Here is a 16,123-nt window from a genome sequence, read left to right as displayed (position 1 = left end):
GGGTGGAGTTGAGGAGTGCTCAATGAAGCTTCGGGAACCCACACATCAGAGATGTGACCTCATGTAATTAATTGTTCAGCAAGTCTGCTAGGTGCTGACACAGCAGGGAACACTGAGCCACATAACATCTTATGCCTGCTGTTATTATCCCATTTTACAGATGGGAAAACCAAGGCACCGAAAGGCTAAGCAGAGACCAGCACAGGATAGGAAACCAGGCTGTTGGGTTCCAGCCTCCACAGCCTTGACCACAACACCACACCACTCTACCAGTGGCCTGGCCCCAGTGTGGCTCATGTCTGTGTTCTGGTAATCGCGGGGTGGGGGAGCTGTACTGGAGTAAAAAGGAAAGGGGGGTTAGGAGAAAGGGAGTGGGTATCCCAGCTTATAGAACTTAAGGTTTAAGCAGGAGTCGGGAGTACAGGGCCTCGCAGATCTGGCTTCCAGGTTCCCCAGACTCCCACATGGAGCGGCTGGAGAGCCCAGCAAGCGAAGTTGTCAGGTCAGTCACCCCAAGGCCCTGCTAGGAGACGGTGGGAGAGGGTTTGGGAGCTGGGGACCCGAGTCACCTCGCCCGGGCAACCCGCACGTTCCTGGTTCCCCCTGGCCTAAAAGAGCCTGACCTGGCGCCCCCTCCAGCTTTCGCAGTCGCCGCTCGGGGCGGCCCGATCGGTGCCCGGGACTGGGGGCCCCGCCCCGCCCGCGGCCTGGAGCAGAGAGGCGGGAGGAGGGAGCGCGCCCACACCCCGCCCCCGCCCCCGGAGCCAGCCCGCGGAGCCCGCGGCCAGGGCGGCGCAGACCGGCCCAGCCACTCGCCAGGGCTGCGCGCGGGGACACGCTGCCCCGCCGCCGCGTCCGCCCTTCACCCCCGGCTCCCGGGGCGCGCGGAGAGAAGGTAACCGCGAGCTGGCCCGCTGGTCGTCCAGCCCAGGGTGGGCGTGGACGCGGGCAGGGGGATCGCGGCGCCGAAATGTCTTGGCACCCCCTAGGTTCTTGGGACCGGGGCGGGGGAGGGGGCCAGCCTGCCAAAGATCGCCCCGGGTGCCAAGGGACAGGCCGGGAGCGCCGGCCGCGGGAGCGGCACGGGGACGCTCCAAGTTTTCGGGTGGTTTCGCGCTGGTCCCGGCGAGTAGAGAGCGGCAGAGAATTGGAAGGTAAAGCGGGTTGCGGGAGGAGGAGGCGAGCAGAAGGCCGTCTACGCTCCTTCCTGCCCTGGGAAAAGAAGGGAAGGAACGGGGAGTGGGGCATGTGTCGGAATGTCGGGCCCCTTGGCGAGGCTGGCGGGGAGAGCGGGAAGTGGGGGGGACCGCCGGGGAGATGGTCCAGGCACCCTGCCCCCTCCCCAACCGCCGCATTCCAGGCCCGAGCGGCGGGTGAGGTCATCCCGTCCGGTTCCCCTCGGGCCAAGGCAGCCAGCTGCCCTCTTCCCCGCGGAGCGACGACCCTCCAACATTCTAACCTCATTCCTCCCAAAGGGAATGTTTTCTGGCCAAAATCTTTCCGGGACTTCCCATCCCCACTGCCCTCGAGACTGTTCTGTTCTCGCCAAGCCAACCGAGACTCACGAAGTTTGAAGCCCCTTTTCTGGATCGGGAAACTGAGGCTCAGAGTGGCCAAAGGGCTGGCCCGCGGAGGCCACAGCTGCGCAAAACGCAGCGCAGGGTCTGGAGCCGAGGACTTGGGGAGACCCTGCCTTTAGGCCAATCAGCCTCGGCGTCAAAGGCTGATTCGGCTCTAACTTGGGGTCCATGGTGCTCCTTCCTACTGTCCCCCTTGACGGCCTGAGAACAGGGTCTCCGCTGCCACTGTGGACAACGTGCTATCCTTTTTCTCGGCTCCGTTTCTGCCTCTTGAAATGGCTGGACTTTGAGGAGCATGAAAAGGCAGCCCCCAGAAAGTTAACCCCTTATTCGGGGAGGCTAGAACAGCCCTAACGGAGACAGGGTCCCTCCGTCCAGCGGTAAGGATGGTGTTACTACCCAGCTGGACACTTGCGGGCGGGGTGCTGTGAGCAGGGAGTGGCTTCCAGGATGAGAGGTGGTGCCCCCTAGGGGCCTGCGGGTGACTCCCAGGTGAGCCCTAGGGTTCCGCCACCCCCACCCGCCTCTCACCCCTGCCTCTGCCCCCTCCCCCACAGCCATCAGAGGGCCCTTGGCCTCCTCCAACCACATGCACTTCCACAGCGGCCCCTGTTGGCCTCTCCTAACCGCGAGGTCCCTACTTCCGGCCCCAAACCTTGTCCTTGTGGTCACCACTGCTATTGAGTAAGCTCCTACCAAGTACCCAGGCCTGACTATCTGTAGGGTAAACTGAATCTGCAGGGCTGCGTCTCCTGCCTCCCTGGCCTGCCCTTCTGTGCTCAGCGGCTGGGCATCTGCTCAGCACTCCTGGAGCCTTCACCCACTCTCCTGGCATTTACTATTGAGGTTGGTAGACTCCTGACTTCCCCAATGGCTCAACAGGTAAAGAATGCACCTGCAATGCAGGAGACCCAGGAGATGCAGGTTTGATCCCTAGGTCGGGAAGAGCCCCTGGAGGAGGAAATGACAACTCACTCCATTTTTCTTCCCTGGAAAATCCCATGGACCAAGGAGTCTGGTGGGCTACAGTCCATGGGGCCACAAAGAATCAGACAAGGCTGAGCAACTAACAACAGTAGAATCCTGAGGAGATTCCTGGCCACGCCTCATTTTGCTCTCCAACCTGGGACAAGTCAGTTTCCTTTTCATGTCTCGTTTTTTCCGTCTGTAAAATGGGTGTTTGTGAGCATTAGCAGGTAGTATTCCTGGGTTGGGGAGCAAAGAGAGGCCACATACCTGGACAGCCAGAGCCCTGCTTACTCCAGGGCCAGGTGGGGCACACCTAATCACCAGCGATACCTGATGATCAGCTTCAAGGGCCAAATAGGCTACATCAAGGTTGGAGCCTCTCCTTCTGTCTCTCCAGAATGAGAGACATTATTAGTGTAAGAATGTTGGCTTTGAACCCAGCCCTGCTTCAGGATCCAAGGGTTTAATTACAGCGCTTTCCACTCTTAAAACTCTCCTGGGAGAGGACCAGCCTTGTTTTGCACATGGGAAAACAGGTCCCCAGTAGCAGTGTCCTGTCCTCGGCTGCACAGTGCCGCGGGTGTCCCTACAACAGTGGGCAGGGTGGAGAGCTTCTGGAGGTGCCCAGAGGCATTTGAGACATGGGCTTATCATAAGACTCGGGCAGAAGCTGGTGTCTCAAGTCCAAGTGGCCACAGTGGTGGGGTGGGGACCAGGACCCCTTTTGCTGAGAAAGGAGGGGCTGGGGAGAAGTAGGTGTGGCCACATGATGGACATAGTGACCTCTCCTCGTGACATTTCAGAATGACACTCCGCCCCCCCCCACCAGTTCCCTCCCCTCTGTCCCCAGATTCAGTCCTCAGCAGAGCAAGGAAATGGCCCATGCGAGGTACCTGCCACATGACCCTGGCCAAGTTCCTTCTCTCCAAGCCTTGGCTCTTCCTGTAAAATGGGCTAACCCTCCAGCTTCGGGGCTGTTGGAGAATCAGATGACATCATGCAGTGGTTGGCCAACTGCAGAGCACTTCATTACTTCGGCAAACATTCCACGAGGACATCTTGGTGCCGGGGGTGCCAGGGAAAGGAATGATTCAGATACCCCCCGCCCCCCGCTGTGGGGGAGGAGTCAGGGTTGGGGGAGGATCCCATGGTGGGAAGGAAAGAGAATGCAGTCAGAAAACAAAGCAAGCTTTGTCTTCTTGCCTCCTTTGTTTTTATCTTGTTATTTAACCTATTTTGAATTTCAAATAACATTTGAAGGGCAGTATTGAGATTTTTATGCTTGGAGGTGGCAGCAATTTTTTTTTTTTAAGTTGACGCTCAGATCTAGGTGTTAAGAATCAATATCAACTTTTATCAGCTCAGGTCCCAGGTCTGGGCAGGTAAATGACTTGCCCAAGGTCACACTGTGAGGCCACTAAATCCTCTACCTGCCCTCACTCGGACGGTGGCAAGGGTGAGCCTTTGGCATGAAGGTATCACAGAGAATTCCTGGTACTGATTGGGCACTTGGCCGTGTGCAGAGCCCAAGCTGAGCGCTGGAGGGAGGGAGGCAGGAAAATCCAGGCCCCACCCTTAGAGTGTGTTGCGATCTGGAGAGACAAGACAGGGCTCCACGAGCCACTAAAAGCCACGTGAGTCAGAGGCTCTGAAATGACATCTCTACTGGTTCTCTTGACGTGACCTTGAAGAAGCTTGGCCTCTCCGGGCCACAGGAAAACCAAATATGGGAGCATAGGTTCATAGGTGTCCTCCAGTGTATACTCTTAGGGTGCTAGAAGGGGTGATGTCAAACCAAGGGAAGCTTAGAGAAGATTGGGATGGGGGAGGAGGGTGAGGAAGAGATCAGGACAGAAGGGAGTAGGCAAAGAACAGCTTTTGGCACCAGCTGAGCTTTTTCCAAAACTTGTTCCCTGGTAACAAGGCCTTGACATCAGTTCGAAAAAAATATGTTCTTCCTGCGGGCCTTCTCAGAGCCTTGAGTGTGCTCAGACATGTAATAAGCAGCTGGAAAAACCACTTTTGACCACAGGATCCTTTTTCCAGGAAGCATCAGAAAGTGAAGGGTTCTGCTGGTTACACAGCAGTTCATAAAGCCTTTGGCCGTCACCTCCTAGCCTCTGTGAGGGGAAGACAGTTTAACCCAAGAAGGAAGGTGACTTAACTCCACCCGCCAGCAGGAGGCAGTGTAGCTTGGGGCTCAAGGGCTCTGGGGTTGGAGGCTCTGCTTCACCATTGCCTACTGTGTAGCCTCAGGCAAATCCCTTCATTTCTTTGGGCTTCCGTGTCTCCTCTGAAGCCTATAGTGCCTCCCTCGAGGTTAAATGAGTGATGAACATAAGCCATTGGCACTCAGTAGGTGCTTCATCAATGGGGACCATATAATGACCATTCATAGGTTTTAACCAGTATACAGTTGAAGAAGGGCACAGCTCCGTGAATTTTTTGTGCCCCCTCCCAGTCTATATCTGTTCAAAGGCAATCACAATTCCGATTTCTATCACTGTTGTTTTGTTTTGTTGTTGTTGGTTGCTAAGCCCTGCCCGACCCCATGGACTGTAGCCCGCCAGGCTCTTCTGTCATGGGACTGTTTCACCTGCTCTTAAATTTCCTGGATGAGGAATCATGCCACGTGGCCTCCTCTGCGGGTCTGTTCAGCATTTTCTCCATGATCCTCATTTATTCTCTTTAGCTGTTATTATTTGGACCAAGATGCCCCCAGGCCCTCCACTACCTTCTTTCTCTTAGGTCTCCACTCCTGGGCAGAAGAAGGACTGTCTACGTCTGAGGCACGTTTGGTGCCATCTACGTCCTTGGCCAGAACATCTGCAGCTCCTTCCACGGGACTGGGAGCCAGGCCTCGGGGCAGACAAGCCATGGACCCCCCACAGCCTCAGCATGTAGGGGCAGCACCTTAGCACAGAGGGGCAGCCTCCGTCCACCCCCTCCCACCAAGAAGGAGGGAGCTGAGAAGTGGACCCTTCACCTAGCCTAGCAGTCTCCCCAGGCCCCGGTGAGCATGGACCAGCAGCTGTGAACAGCCAGAGCCGATGCCGGGCCCCCAGGGGGCCGGAGGAGCCCCGGCCATGAACCTGGGCAAGCTCTCACCCGTGGGCTGGGTGTCCAGCTCGCAGGGGAAGAAGCGGCTGACCGCGGACATGATCAGCCCCCCGCTTGGGGATTTCCGCCACACCATGCACGTGGGCCGCGGCGGGGATGTCTTCGGTGACACCTCCTTCCTCAGCAACCATGGTGGCGGCTCAGGGAGCACCCACCGCTCGCCCCGGGGCTTCCTGGCCAAGAAGCTGCAGCTGGTGCGGAGGGTGGGGGCCCCGCCCCGGAGGATGGCTTCTCCGCCCGCACCCTCGCCTGCTCCACCGGCCATCTCCCCCATCATCAAGAACGCCATCTCCCTGCCTCAGCTCAACCAGGCGGCCTACGACAGCCTCGTGGTGGGCAAGCTCAGCTTTGACCGCAGCCCTGCCAGCTCCACGGACGGCCACTCTGCTTACGGTGAGGCCCTGCGCTGTCTGCCCATTTTTCAGGGGCTGAGGTGCAGCGGGTTTGAAGGTTCAGCCAACCCTCCCAAGTGAGCTCTTCCCCACAGTAGTTTGGTCTCCATGGAAGTCAGACCCAAACCTGAGATCGTGAATGGCAAGGGTGGGTCACAGGGCGGGAACCAGTTCACTCCCCAAAACACTGAGGTTGAGAGGTGATGAGGTGGGGGTTGAGTTCTGCCTGCCCCTAAGCTGCCTCCCCTTCTCTGGGCCCTCGGCTAAGCCAGCCCACCACCCTCCTTCCCCTATCCCTTGCCTGCTTCAATGGAAGCAGCTCCCTTGTGTCAGAACAATACAGTGGAGAGGTGGAGAGCCAGGGCCCTGGATTCAAATCCTGATTCTGCCTGATTCTCAGTGAGCACATTGACCTCTGTGAAGTCAAGTCCTGGCCTATATAATGGGCACTTAGGGTCACTGCTAAGATTCAGTGAAATGATAACACATATTTGATTGTGGCCTAGAATCTCACACACAGTAGGTGCTCAGGACACGGGAGCTGTTGCTCTGTTGTTATTTGAACAGAGGTTCCTGTAACTTGACAGATTTGGAAAACCCCTCAGAAGCCCTTCCTGCCAGCATGGGGTGGGGTGGGTGTCACCTGGGCTCCTCCTGGACAGCTCACTTGAGAACTGGGGCCCCTGCTGCCACCTGGTGACCGTTCCCTGCCCTGCAGCTTTGCCCGCCACCAGAGGCTTCCTGTGGTGCTCCCTGTCCAGGGGTGATGCTCAGAATCCCACTGAGGACTGGTCTGCGGTCCCACCGCTATGTCCCAGGCCTGGTAGTCCTGGAACCAGGGTCTGAGACAGAGGGCATTTACAGGGCATTTGCCTGTCCTTTGGGTCTTGATTTCTATGTTGTCACACCGGCTGCTGGTTCTATCCTGTGCCCACAAACCAGTACATGTGCTTGGGTTCACGGAAGGGGACCAGGGGTCATTCAAGTTCAGTGTTGGGCCTGAGAGTCAGGAGGTTTGAGCTCCGGGCTCAGCTCCAGCCCATCAGACTTTGTGGCCCTGGGCGAGCCTTTCCCCTCATCCCAAACTTTCTTCATCTGCAAAATGGGAATGAGGATTATGTCAATTTCCAGGGTTGACAGGAAGATTGCTCAAGAGACTGTGGGGTTCACTGTATTGGAAAGATGGAGGAAGCTGCAGTCAGATTGGGGGGTGGCTTGTTAAAGGCCACATCGCAAGCAGGTGTTGGTCCTGGCTCTGCCTTCCCCAATTCCTGGTTAGGGCCCCCAGCTCTGACCCTGGTCCCTATTTCTCTTCTAGGCCTGGACTCCGGGTTCTGCACCATCTCCCGCCTGCCTCGCCCAGAAAAGCCTCGTGACCGAGACCGTGATAGCTCCTTCCCCACTGAGCCTGAGCTCCGCCGCTCTGACTCCCTCCTATCCTTCCGCCTGGACCTCGACCTTGGGCCCTCTCTCCTCACTGAGCTCCTGGGAGCCATGAGCCTCTCAGAAGGCTCTGCAGCTGAGACCCCAGCCCCGGCTCCTGCTGCAAGTCCCCCAGCCTCTGTTGCAAACCCCCCGGCCCCTGCCTCAAGCCCCTCACTTCGTGGACGCTGCCCCAATGGGGTAACCACCAGGTTGGGCCCAGTGGCCGAGGCGAGGGCCAGCGCGGTGGGAGAGGGCCCCCGTGCGCCTGCTGACGAGGGCCCCGGCAGGCACTGGGGCGCTGTCTCGGGTGGCAGCCAAAGCTGCCGCCACTACACTGAGGTGGATGCTCGGGCCGAGGGGTTGGGGGCGCTGTCCCAGGCTCGGGCCTCCTGGGGGAGCCTGGATGAAGAGTGGGGGGCATCCCAGGCAGGCAGCAGGACCCCCGTGCCCAGCACAGTGCAGGCCAACACCTTCGAGTTTGCTGATGCTGAGGAGGATGACGAGGTGAAGGTGTGATTGGCTGGGCACAGGCTGAGAACCCTGGTCAGCCTCCGGGCACCACCTGCAAGGAGCCCAGATGCAGCCCCAGCCCCTGGCGGCTGGGTCTTGCCAACGACAGACGGGAGAACCCAAGTTGTCCCCAGACCTGTCCACACCTCTGCTGGACAGACATGAGAGGGAGGCCAGGGGAGACCAGGCTTGTTCTGGAACCCAGGTGTTCCCCTGGACCCTGCTCAGCCACCCCGCCTCCCTCCACTGCCACTCTGGACCTCCAGACCCAGTAGCCATTCCCTGGGCCCACCCTCCACCCCAGGCCCCCAACCCACTGGAGGGCCCAGCCTCACAGTGCAGCCTTTGTGTTGGGAAAAATGCCCTTGCTGGGTGGGGGTGGGGAGCCTACCACATAGAGCCTTTGTCTCCTCTCCTGAAGAGACCCTCGGCCCCAGCTCATCCTGGAGTTGCCCCCAGCAGGGTCCCTCCTGCCTTTCTGAGAGCCCCCACGGCTGCCTCCCCAACATTCCCACCGCCAGCCCCATGTCCCAGAAGCCTCAGAAACGTCAGGTGTGACCTCACTGGGAGGGGGGAGGGTCCCACCTTCCCGTGCACCCCAGACCTGCCTCTGGGTCCTGATTAAAAAGGTTTTTTTTGATAAAAGGTGTCCAGTGAGATGCTTGAGGACCTGGGATGACCGTGTCCGCGCCACCTGCTCGAGTACATTCAGCACTGGGTTTGGAAAGCCAAGGACTCCCCCCACCACCCAACCAGGGCCCCCAGTGAGGGGAGGGACCGAGGCAGGGGGTAATGAGTAACCAGACTGGAATGAATAGCCCTGAGATAAGAAGCCCAGGTGGGAGCCCTTATCTGCAGTTCCGGGAACAGCCCCTGGCCCAGGTGCCTGGAACTGTAATCCCACAGAGCAACTTGGCACTTGTCCTGGTGACAAAAGGGGACTCGCAGGCAGGACTAGTGGCTCAGGGGTGTTTGGAGCTCATCCCCCACTGGGCAGCCTCAGTTTCCTTGTCTGTATCAGGAGGACGCTAGGAGCATCAAGATAGTGGAAAACACCACAGTTGGAAAGACTATAAAGGTGGATTCTTTTGTTGGTTCTGAGCCTCAGGGGATGAGGGCGGAGGATTAGGAACAGTAGGTGCATCGCAAGGGTCACTGATCCCACATGAAAGGACAGCTCTGGGTCAGGAATCTGCTTGCAGGGACGGGTCTTGGTCTCTGGTGAGGTGCTGCCTCACTCTAGCTTGAAGGAGGAGACGAGGAAGTTCTGCACACCCAGGTAGCTCAGGTGGCTGTGGCCCAGTCTGTTGGGAAAGGTCAACTGGTGGCCATCTGGCAGCTTCACCTTGAATTCATTGTTCTCGAAGGTCACGATGAGCTGCAGTGGGAGGGAGGGCATCAGGGAGGCAGGAGGTGCCCTGGAAATGGGCCGGGGCCATGCCTGGTGACTCAAACAGTCCCAGCACGTGTCTAGGCCAGGGTGCCCCCACTATCTGTTCTCCCCCCTTGAGATCTGTTTTCAGGCCCCTTTCCCCTTTGACCTCACCTTGACTTCTGACCCTGGGCTGAAGCACATGTGATTGTCCCGTTGCTCCGCCCCCCAGCTGTTGCCATCTCGTGAGTTGCAGACGATGGTGGATTCAGCAAAGCGTGGGTTGAAATGCAGGTTCAGTTTATCTGTCCCCTGGCCCAAATTAATCACAAAGCTGCCAGAGAAGGAGTAAGAAGTGAGAATAAGGGGCCAGCCCTGGGTATAACAGCTTGGGTGGCAGTGTCTTGACCATAAAATTGGTAGAATCACCAAAGGTTGTGTTAATTGAGGTTTGTGCCTTAAAACAAGGGAGGTGACAATTTGATTGGACTTGGCACTGGAGTATCACATTCCATTTAGAGCACAGACTAAGGCTCCTGACAAGTTAACTAATAGTGACATTTCAGGAAATGAAGGTGTCTATCCTTGGGGAAAACTGCCGTTCTTAACTATTTGTTGTATGCCTAAGGTGGTGAGCTCCCTGTCATTGGAGGTATGCCCTCAGGAGTTGTGTGATCTTTTAGAAAGGGGTCTTGGTTAGACCTTCACGGTTCCTGAGAGTGGGACATTCTGAGTCACAGGGTGTCTCCACTGGGAGGACTCAGGCCAGAGGTATCCCACATTTCTGCAACCTTGAGGGACCCAAGTAGGAGAAAGAGGTGATTTTTCTCTTGGCTCCTACCTGATGCTTCTGCCTGCCCCTCCCCAATCAAAAACTGATTGAGATCAGTCTCAAGAAATGCTGACCCTTGTCCTGCACCCGGGACAGCCTAACGCTGACCTGTAGCCCCTGAGGTGAGAAAGGTCTCGGATTCCAATGGAGAGGATGCAAACGAGACCACTAGGCGCCCCCTGGTGGGTGCCCCTGGTTTGGTGCTGGTTGTAGTCACTGAGTCTGACTTTTGCGACATCATGGACTGTACGGCTAGGCAGCTAGGCTCCCTGGTCAAGAATTCTGGAGTGGGTTGCCATTTCCTTCTTCAGGAGATCTTCCCGACCCAGGGATTGAACGCTGGTCTCCTGCATCGCAGGTGGATTCTTTACCAACTGAGCTATCCCTGGTTTAATGCATGTGAAAGGCCAGTCCCTGGTCCTTCAGCAGTATCAAGAGGGTAGTGTCCCCGGGGGTTGGGGCTTTCAGTAGAGGCATCTGACTCGCAGAGGCCTGGCCAAAGACTCAGGGATTTCTCACTTGCCCCTTCCGTGTCGTTGGGGCCAAGGAATTGAGCCGTGGCGTCCAATGTGAATTCTGCAGGTCCCCGAACCTGGCCTCAGATGTGAAAGCAGCCCAAATGGAGCCAGCAAGGGTGAGGGAGGGGTGCGAGAGGAGCAGAATGTACAAACGGCCCTGGCCAGAGGTCACTCTCACTGTCCCAACATCTCACAAGGCTGCCTTGCCTGCCCCCACCTTCCCAGCCAATGCCAGCTCTGTGGCCGGCCCCCTCCCTGTCCTGCCCCACCTGCCCTCCCCTGGGCTTACCCGTTAGCGCCGTCAGCGATCTTGCCCTTGATCTTCAGGCTTGACCCCATCTTCATGTCCATGTTCACAATCTCAAATTTCCCCTGCGCCAACAGAGAAACATCCCACACAAATCAATCACACTCTTCTGCTGGTAAAAACCACTCGCCAGCATCCTCCCATCCCAGCCAGGCCCCAGGCCCCCCTCTCCTTCTCCCCATGTGAGGCCTTGGAGCCAGGAAGGGAAAAAGCCAGAGAACTCAGATCAAAGATTCCTGGAGCCCCCTCTTGCCCATTTTGCTTCACTCTCATCCACCCCAGCCTGAAGAATAGCTGGATCTGGAGACATAGGGCCCAGCTGAGGAACCTCAGTTTGCCCATCTATAAAATGGGTAGAGTGACCCCTGCCAACCTCACTGTTCCTAAATGCGTTCAAGTGATGAGGCACAATGCCCTCGGCAAAATCCCACGAACAAGGGTACGTTTATTTCCTGCACGAACTTGGGAGTCATTTTACGGATAGAAAATGACTGTATTAGGACTTCCCTAGTGGTCCAGTGGCTAAGACTCCACATTCCCAATGCAGGGGGCCCAGGTTCTATCCCTGGTCAGGGAACTAGATGCCACACGCTGCAACTAAGAGTTCGAAAGCCCCAGCTAAAAGATCCCACGTGCTGAAACTAAGAAAGATCCCATGTACCGCCATTAAGACACATTGTAGACAAATCTTTTTTTATTTTTTTTTTAAATAACTGTATGACAGGCAAGTCTAGGCCCATCCCAAACAGAGAACCTATAAAACTCCATCAGTCACATGTCTGAACATGTCCATCAAAGTCCCTCTGTAAACCGCACACTCCTCATCTGTAAAATGGGCTGATCTGATTTATTCATTCAAGCCCAGTTCCCAAGCACCCTTGTGACAGATGTTGTCGGATGCCCTGAGGTTAACAGCACCTTCTTCACCCTGGTTTGGAGGATGAGACCTTCCATTTGTGAAGCCCCTCAAATAGGACTTGGCACAGACTAAAAGCAAATCGAGGGGCTGTGGTCATTAGGCTTACTTACTGCTACTGTGGCATCCTTCTGCTCCTATTTTCCCACAGGACCTGGGCAGCGCCTGAATTTGTATAGTTAGAAGGGAGGTTCTCGAAGCTGGGTTTTCAAACCTCATGATCCAAGCCTGAGAAAATGTCCAGTTATCCATGATTGGAGGGTGTGAGGCTGGGCCAGACAGGATTCAGCAGCCACAAAAGACTTAGAACACTTAATAGGAGAACACATTTATATTATAGGATTTCTGTTCACTGATGTCTTTTTTTTTTTCTGGAGGGAGCTCACTTGGGAAGCCTTGAAACAACTTCCGGGACTGGAATGCTTTGCTGAAAGTCAAGGGCAGTGTCCGTAGGGGGTAGATTAGGACTCCCCTGCTGGCAGCTGCCTCCTTTCCACCAAGGGGGAAGGCAGTCCTCGGGTTCCTACATGGGTGTAGGGTTGCCCAGTTTTCTTGGTGGTGGTGGTTCAGTCGCTCAGTCGTGTCTGACTCTGGTGACCCCATGGACTGTAGTCTGCCAGGCTCCTCTGTCCATGGGATTCTCCAGGCAAGAATAATGGAGTGGGTTGCCATTTCCTTCTCCAGGGGATCTTCCTGACCCAGTCATCAAACCCGGGTCTCTTGCATCTCCTGCATTACAGGTGGATTCTTTACTGACTGAGCCACCAGAGAAGCCCTCTCCTGGAGTCAGTACATTTTAAAAGGAGGCCTGGGGACATCCTTGGTGGTCCAGTAGTTAAGACTCTGTGCGTCCATGCAGGGGCACAGTGTCCATTCCTGGTCGGGGAACTAAGATTCTGCCTGCCAGAGGCCATGGCCAAAAATAAAGTAAATAAAAGGAAGGCATGAAAGAGGCCATGCCAAGCCCAGGAGGGTGGAGCATCACAGCACGTTGGACCCTACGATGCTTCAGAGCAGGGTTTTCCAGGCTCAGCGCCCTGGACTTTCCAACTGAATCATTCTCTGCTGTGGGGTTGTCATGTGTGTGTAGGAAGTAGAGCCTCAGGCCGGGTCTCTAACCACCGGATGCCAGTAGCACCCTCCCCTAGTAGTGACAACCAAAAATGCCTCCAGATGTCCCCTGTGTGTTAGTCACTCACTCCTGTCTGACTCTTTGCGACCCCATGGACTGTAGCCCACCAGGCTCCTCTGTCCATGGGATTCTCCAGGCAAGGATACTGGAATGGGTTGCCATTACCTCCTCCAGGGGATCTTCCCAACCCAGGGATCGCACCCAGGTCCGATCAGGTGGATTCTTTACCATCTGAGCCACCAGGGAAGCCCAGATGTCCCCAGGATAGGGGGCATTTCACTGCCTCTGAGAAAGTGGCGCTCAGAGGCCTAACCCCTCAGATGGGTGCTTAATGTAACACGTGGATCACCAGCCAAATGGATTAAAATCCTCCTTCAGTCTCTCTTAGAAGGACAGAGAGCAGTCCCCTAGGAGAGGTTATCCTGTCCCTCCCAGAGGAGCATGGGTGACCTGCCAATGAGCAGCTCTTCACGGTGTGGGCCCTGCAGCATGCACAGTCCCCACCAGGCATCGTGAGGAGTCTCCAGTCTCCTCCCTGGATGGTCAGGGTGAGACTGAGGTGGGGAGAAGCACCCTTGCCGCCCCCATAGCTCCTGGAGGCTGCCTGGCTCAGACAGAAAAATCTGGGCCCCTAGAGCTGCTGCAGGGTAGGGGCGAGAGGAAGGCCGGGCTTGGGGGTCCATCTGGGCAAACAGGGATCCCCGTGGGAGGGGGCAGGCCTAGTAACCTGTCCCCACTCCGTAAGGTCTGGAGCACAGAGAGAGAGGGGGATGCAAAGCTGGGTGGAGGCAGGTGTCAGTGGTCAGGTGACTAACCAAGTGACTAGGGGCCAACGGTGCCCCTTTATGGACCTTGGTTCCCCCATCCTTTTTTTGTTTTAATATTTTGGCCTCACCTCATGGCATGTAGGATCTTAGTCCCCCGACCAGGGTTTGAACATGTGCCCCCTGCATTGGCAGAGCAGAGTCTTCACCCCTGGTCCGCCAGGGACGTCCCGCTACCCTCTCTTTAGTGTAAGAGATTTGGACTAGGAAGTCTCTTAAGAAGGAGGAAAGAAAGGGGAGGGTGAGAGATCGGGGGAAGGAGAAGTCGGGCACAAAGGTCCTCCCTGAGAGGCAGAGGGTGGGGAGGGCACCATGCCATGCACGTTGGACCCTCTAGTCACATCCACGCCCACATCCCACCTGTGCTGACTCTCCCAGAAAACTATGCCCCCTGGAGCCTGTGAATGAGGCCTATTTGGAAATAGGACCAAGTTGAGATGAGGTTGTAGTGGTTTAGGGTGGGCCTCAAACTCCATATGACTGACATCCTTAGAAGAAGAGGAAATTTGGACCCAGAAACCCAAACACGCAGAGAAGCTCTGTGAAGACAGAGGCAGGGGTTGGAGGGAGACAGCTGCAAGCCCAGGAATACCACAGATTGCCGGCAACAAATAGAAGCTGGAAAAGGCAAGAAAGAACCCTCCCCTAGAGCCTTCGGAGAGAGAAAGTTCCCACCAACACCTGGATTTCAGACCTCAAGCCTCCAAAACTGTGAGAGACTAAATTTGTTACGGCAGCCGCAGGAAAGCAACACACCAGCCTCAGAAGATGCCATCTGTAACCCAGTTCCCCAAATACAGGAGACAGGCTCAGAGAGGAGCAGTGATTTCTCCAAGGCCACACAGCGGACTACGGCAGAGCAGAGTTTGGAATCAGAGAATCGGGGAGAGACCTTGAAGAAGATCCACTTGACCCCCTGCAATTTATAGATTTTGCTCTGGGGCAAGTTAACCTTCCAGTCTCAATTTCGTCATCTTTTAAAGCTCAGGAGGTGTTAGTGGTTATCATTGTTGCTGCGATTAATGTTATTGAGAGGAAATTCCCTGGCTGTCCAGAGGTTAGGACTCCAGTGCTTCCACTGAAGTTAGCCCATGTTTGATCCCTGGTTGGGGAAATAAGATCCTGTAAGCCGAAAGAGATAGGCAAAAAATAAACAAATAAATTACCGATGAGAAAACCAGGCTGGAGGGGGAAAGAGACAGACTCAGAATGGTGGTGGGGAACAGAGAGCCTTGATGCTAAAGGCCAGTGGAGTGATCTGTCCAACTTCCTCCCTACACAGATAAGGAAACTGAAGCTGGAGGGGCAGCGATGCTTTTTCTCCAGCATCCACCCCACCCCAACTCAGGTAATGGTTCGGAGCCGGCGTTCTCACCGACATGGTAGCAGCTCCGGACAGCAGCTCTGGGTTGCTCCTGGAGGTCTGGGCTCAGGGTCTCACCTTGCAGTCCAGCTTATATCCTGGAATATTACACATTAACTCCCCCCAGGCCATAAATGGGGACTTTGGTCCATCCTGCCAGGGTGTCTCTCCACCCACACCTCCCGGTACCCAGAACAAACAGGCAGAAGGCTCATCGCCCCAGCCCAGCCTGCCCAGCCCAGAGCATCTTCCTGACATCTCTCCAGCTCAGCCTCCCGCCTCCTTCCTGAGCCCTAGGGGATGTGACCCTGGAAGCAACGCTGCACTGGGCGCCAGGAGCTGGCACAAACCGTGTGAACGTGGCAGGCCACCCACCAACCCTGAGCCCCACTTTCTCGTCCTCAAACAGAGAGACTCACTTTGTAAAAACCTCTATGCTTCTATGATGTCCAGATTCACTTTGAGAATCTTTTGCTTTCTCTCCTCACCCCATGCTTTTTCTGATTGTACAAGTAAGGTTTTGGGGGGGTTAAAACTTTTTTTTGTACATCTAAGTTTTAAAAGCAATCCAAAATAAATAAATAAATAAATAAAAGCAATCCATGGTGGATTTAAAGAAAACATCTAGAAATATCTACAACAAACTAAGTAAAGAAGGGAGTAGAGGGGCTGGGGGTGTGTGGTGGGTAATGGAATTTCAGTGCTTTGCTCTTTACTTCTACTACTTATATAATTGACATGCTTACCATATGCAATGGGAGCTATTAAATAAAAAGAAAAGCAGGGGGCTTCCTTGGTGGATCAGCGGTAAAGAATCCTGCTGCCAAAGCAGGAGATGCAGGTTCGGTCCCTGGTCCAGGAAG

At 55.7% G+C, this 16,123-nt stretch overlaps 2 protein-coding genes across 4 annotated transcripts; one reads left to right on the top strand and one right to left on the bottom strand.

Moving 5' to 3' along the window:
• Nucleotides 1-739: 739 nt before the first annotated feature.
• Nucleotides 740-8,643, top strand: CDC42EP1 (CDC42 effector protein 1). 3 transcript variants are annotated; one of them, XM_070371621.1, is made up of 3 exons: nt 740-895; nt 5,298-6,062; nt 7,380-8,643. In XM_070371621.1, exons 2-3 carry the CDS (start codon nt 5,600-5,602, stop codon nt 8,000-8,002), a joined length of 1,086 nt encoding a protein of 361 aa, XP_070227722.1. In that variant the 5' UTR covers nt 740-895; nt 5,298-5,599; the 3' UTR covers nt 8,003-8,643. The 3 variants fall into 3 exon arrangements, with proteins under 3 accessions (XP_070227722.1, XP_070227723.1, XP_005895272.2); XM_070371622.1 differs by lacking the exon at nt 740-895 and adding an exon at nt 925-1,154; XM_005895210.3 differs by lacking the exon at nt 740-895 and having other exon boundaries at nt 1,191-6,062.
• Nucleotides 8,644-9,020: 377 nt separating this feature from the next.
• Nucleotides 9,021-15,278, bottom strand: LGALS2 (galectin 2). Its single transcript, XM_005895211.3, has 4 exons — nt 15,273-15,278; nt 11,008-11,090; nt 9,543-9,702; nt 9,021-9,374 (listed from the first exon to the last, which is right to left on the bottom strand). Exons 1-4 carry the CDS (start codon nt 15,276-15,278, stop codon nt 9,231-9,233), a joined length of 393 nt encoding a protein of 130 aa, XP_005895273.1. The 3' UTR covers nt 9,021-9,230.
• Between the last annotated feature and the right edge of the window lie 845 nt (nt 15,279-16,123).

The sequence above is a fragment of the Bos mutus genome, chromosome 5, assembly GCF_027580195.1.
Source record: "Bos mutus isolate GX-2022 chromosome 5, NWIPB_WYAK_1.1, whole genome shotgun sequence".
In the NCBI taxonomy this organism is placed as follows: Eukaryota; Metazoa; Chordata; class Mammalia; order Artiodactyla; family Bovidae; genus Bos; species Bos mutus.
Note: the sequence above shows the minus strand (reverse complement) of the source record. Positions and strands in the feature narration are given on the sequence as shown.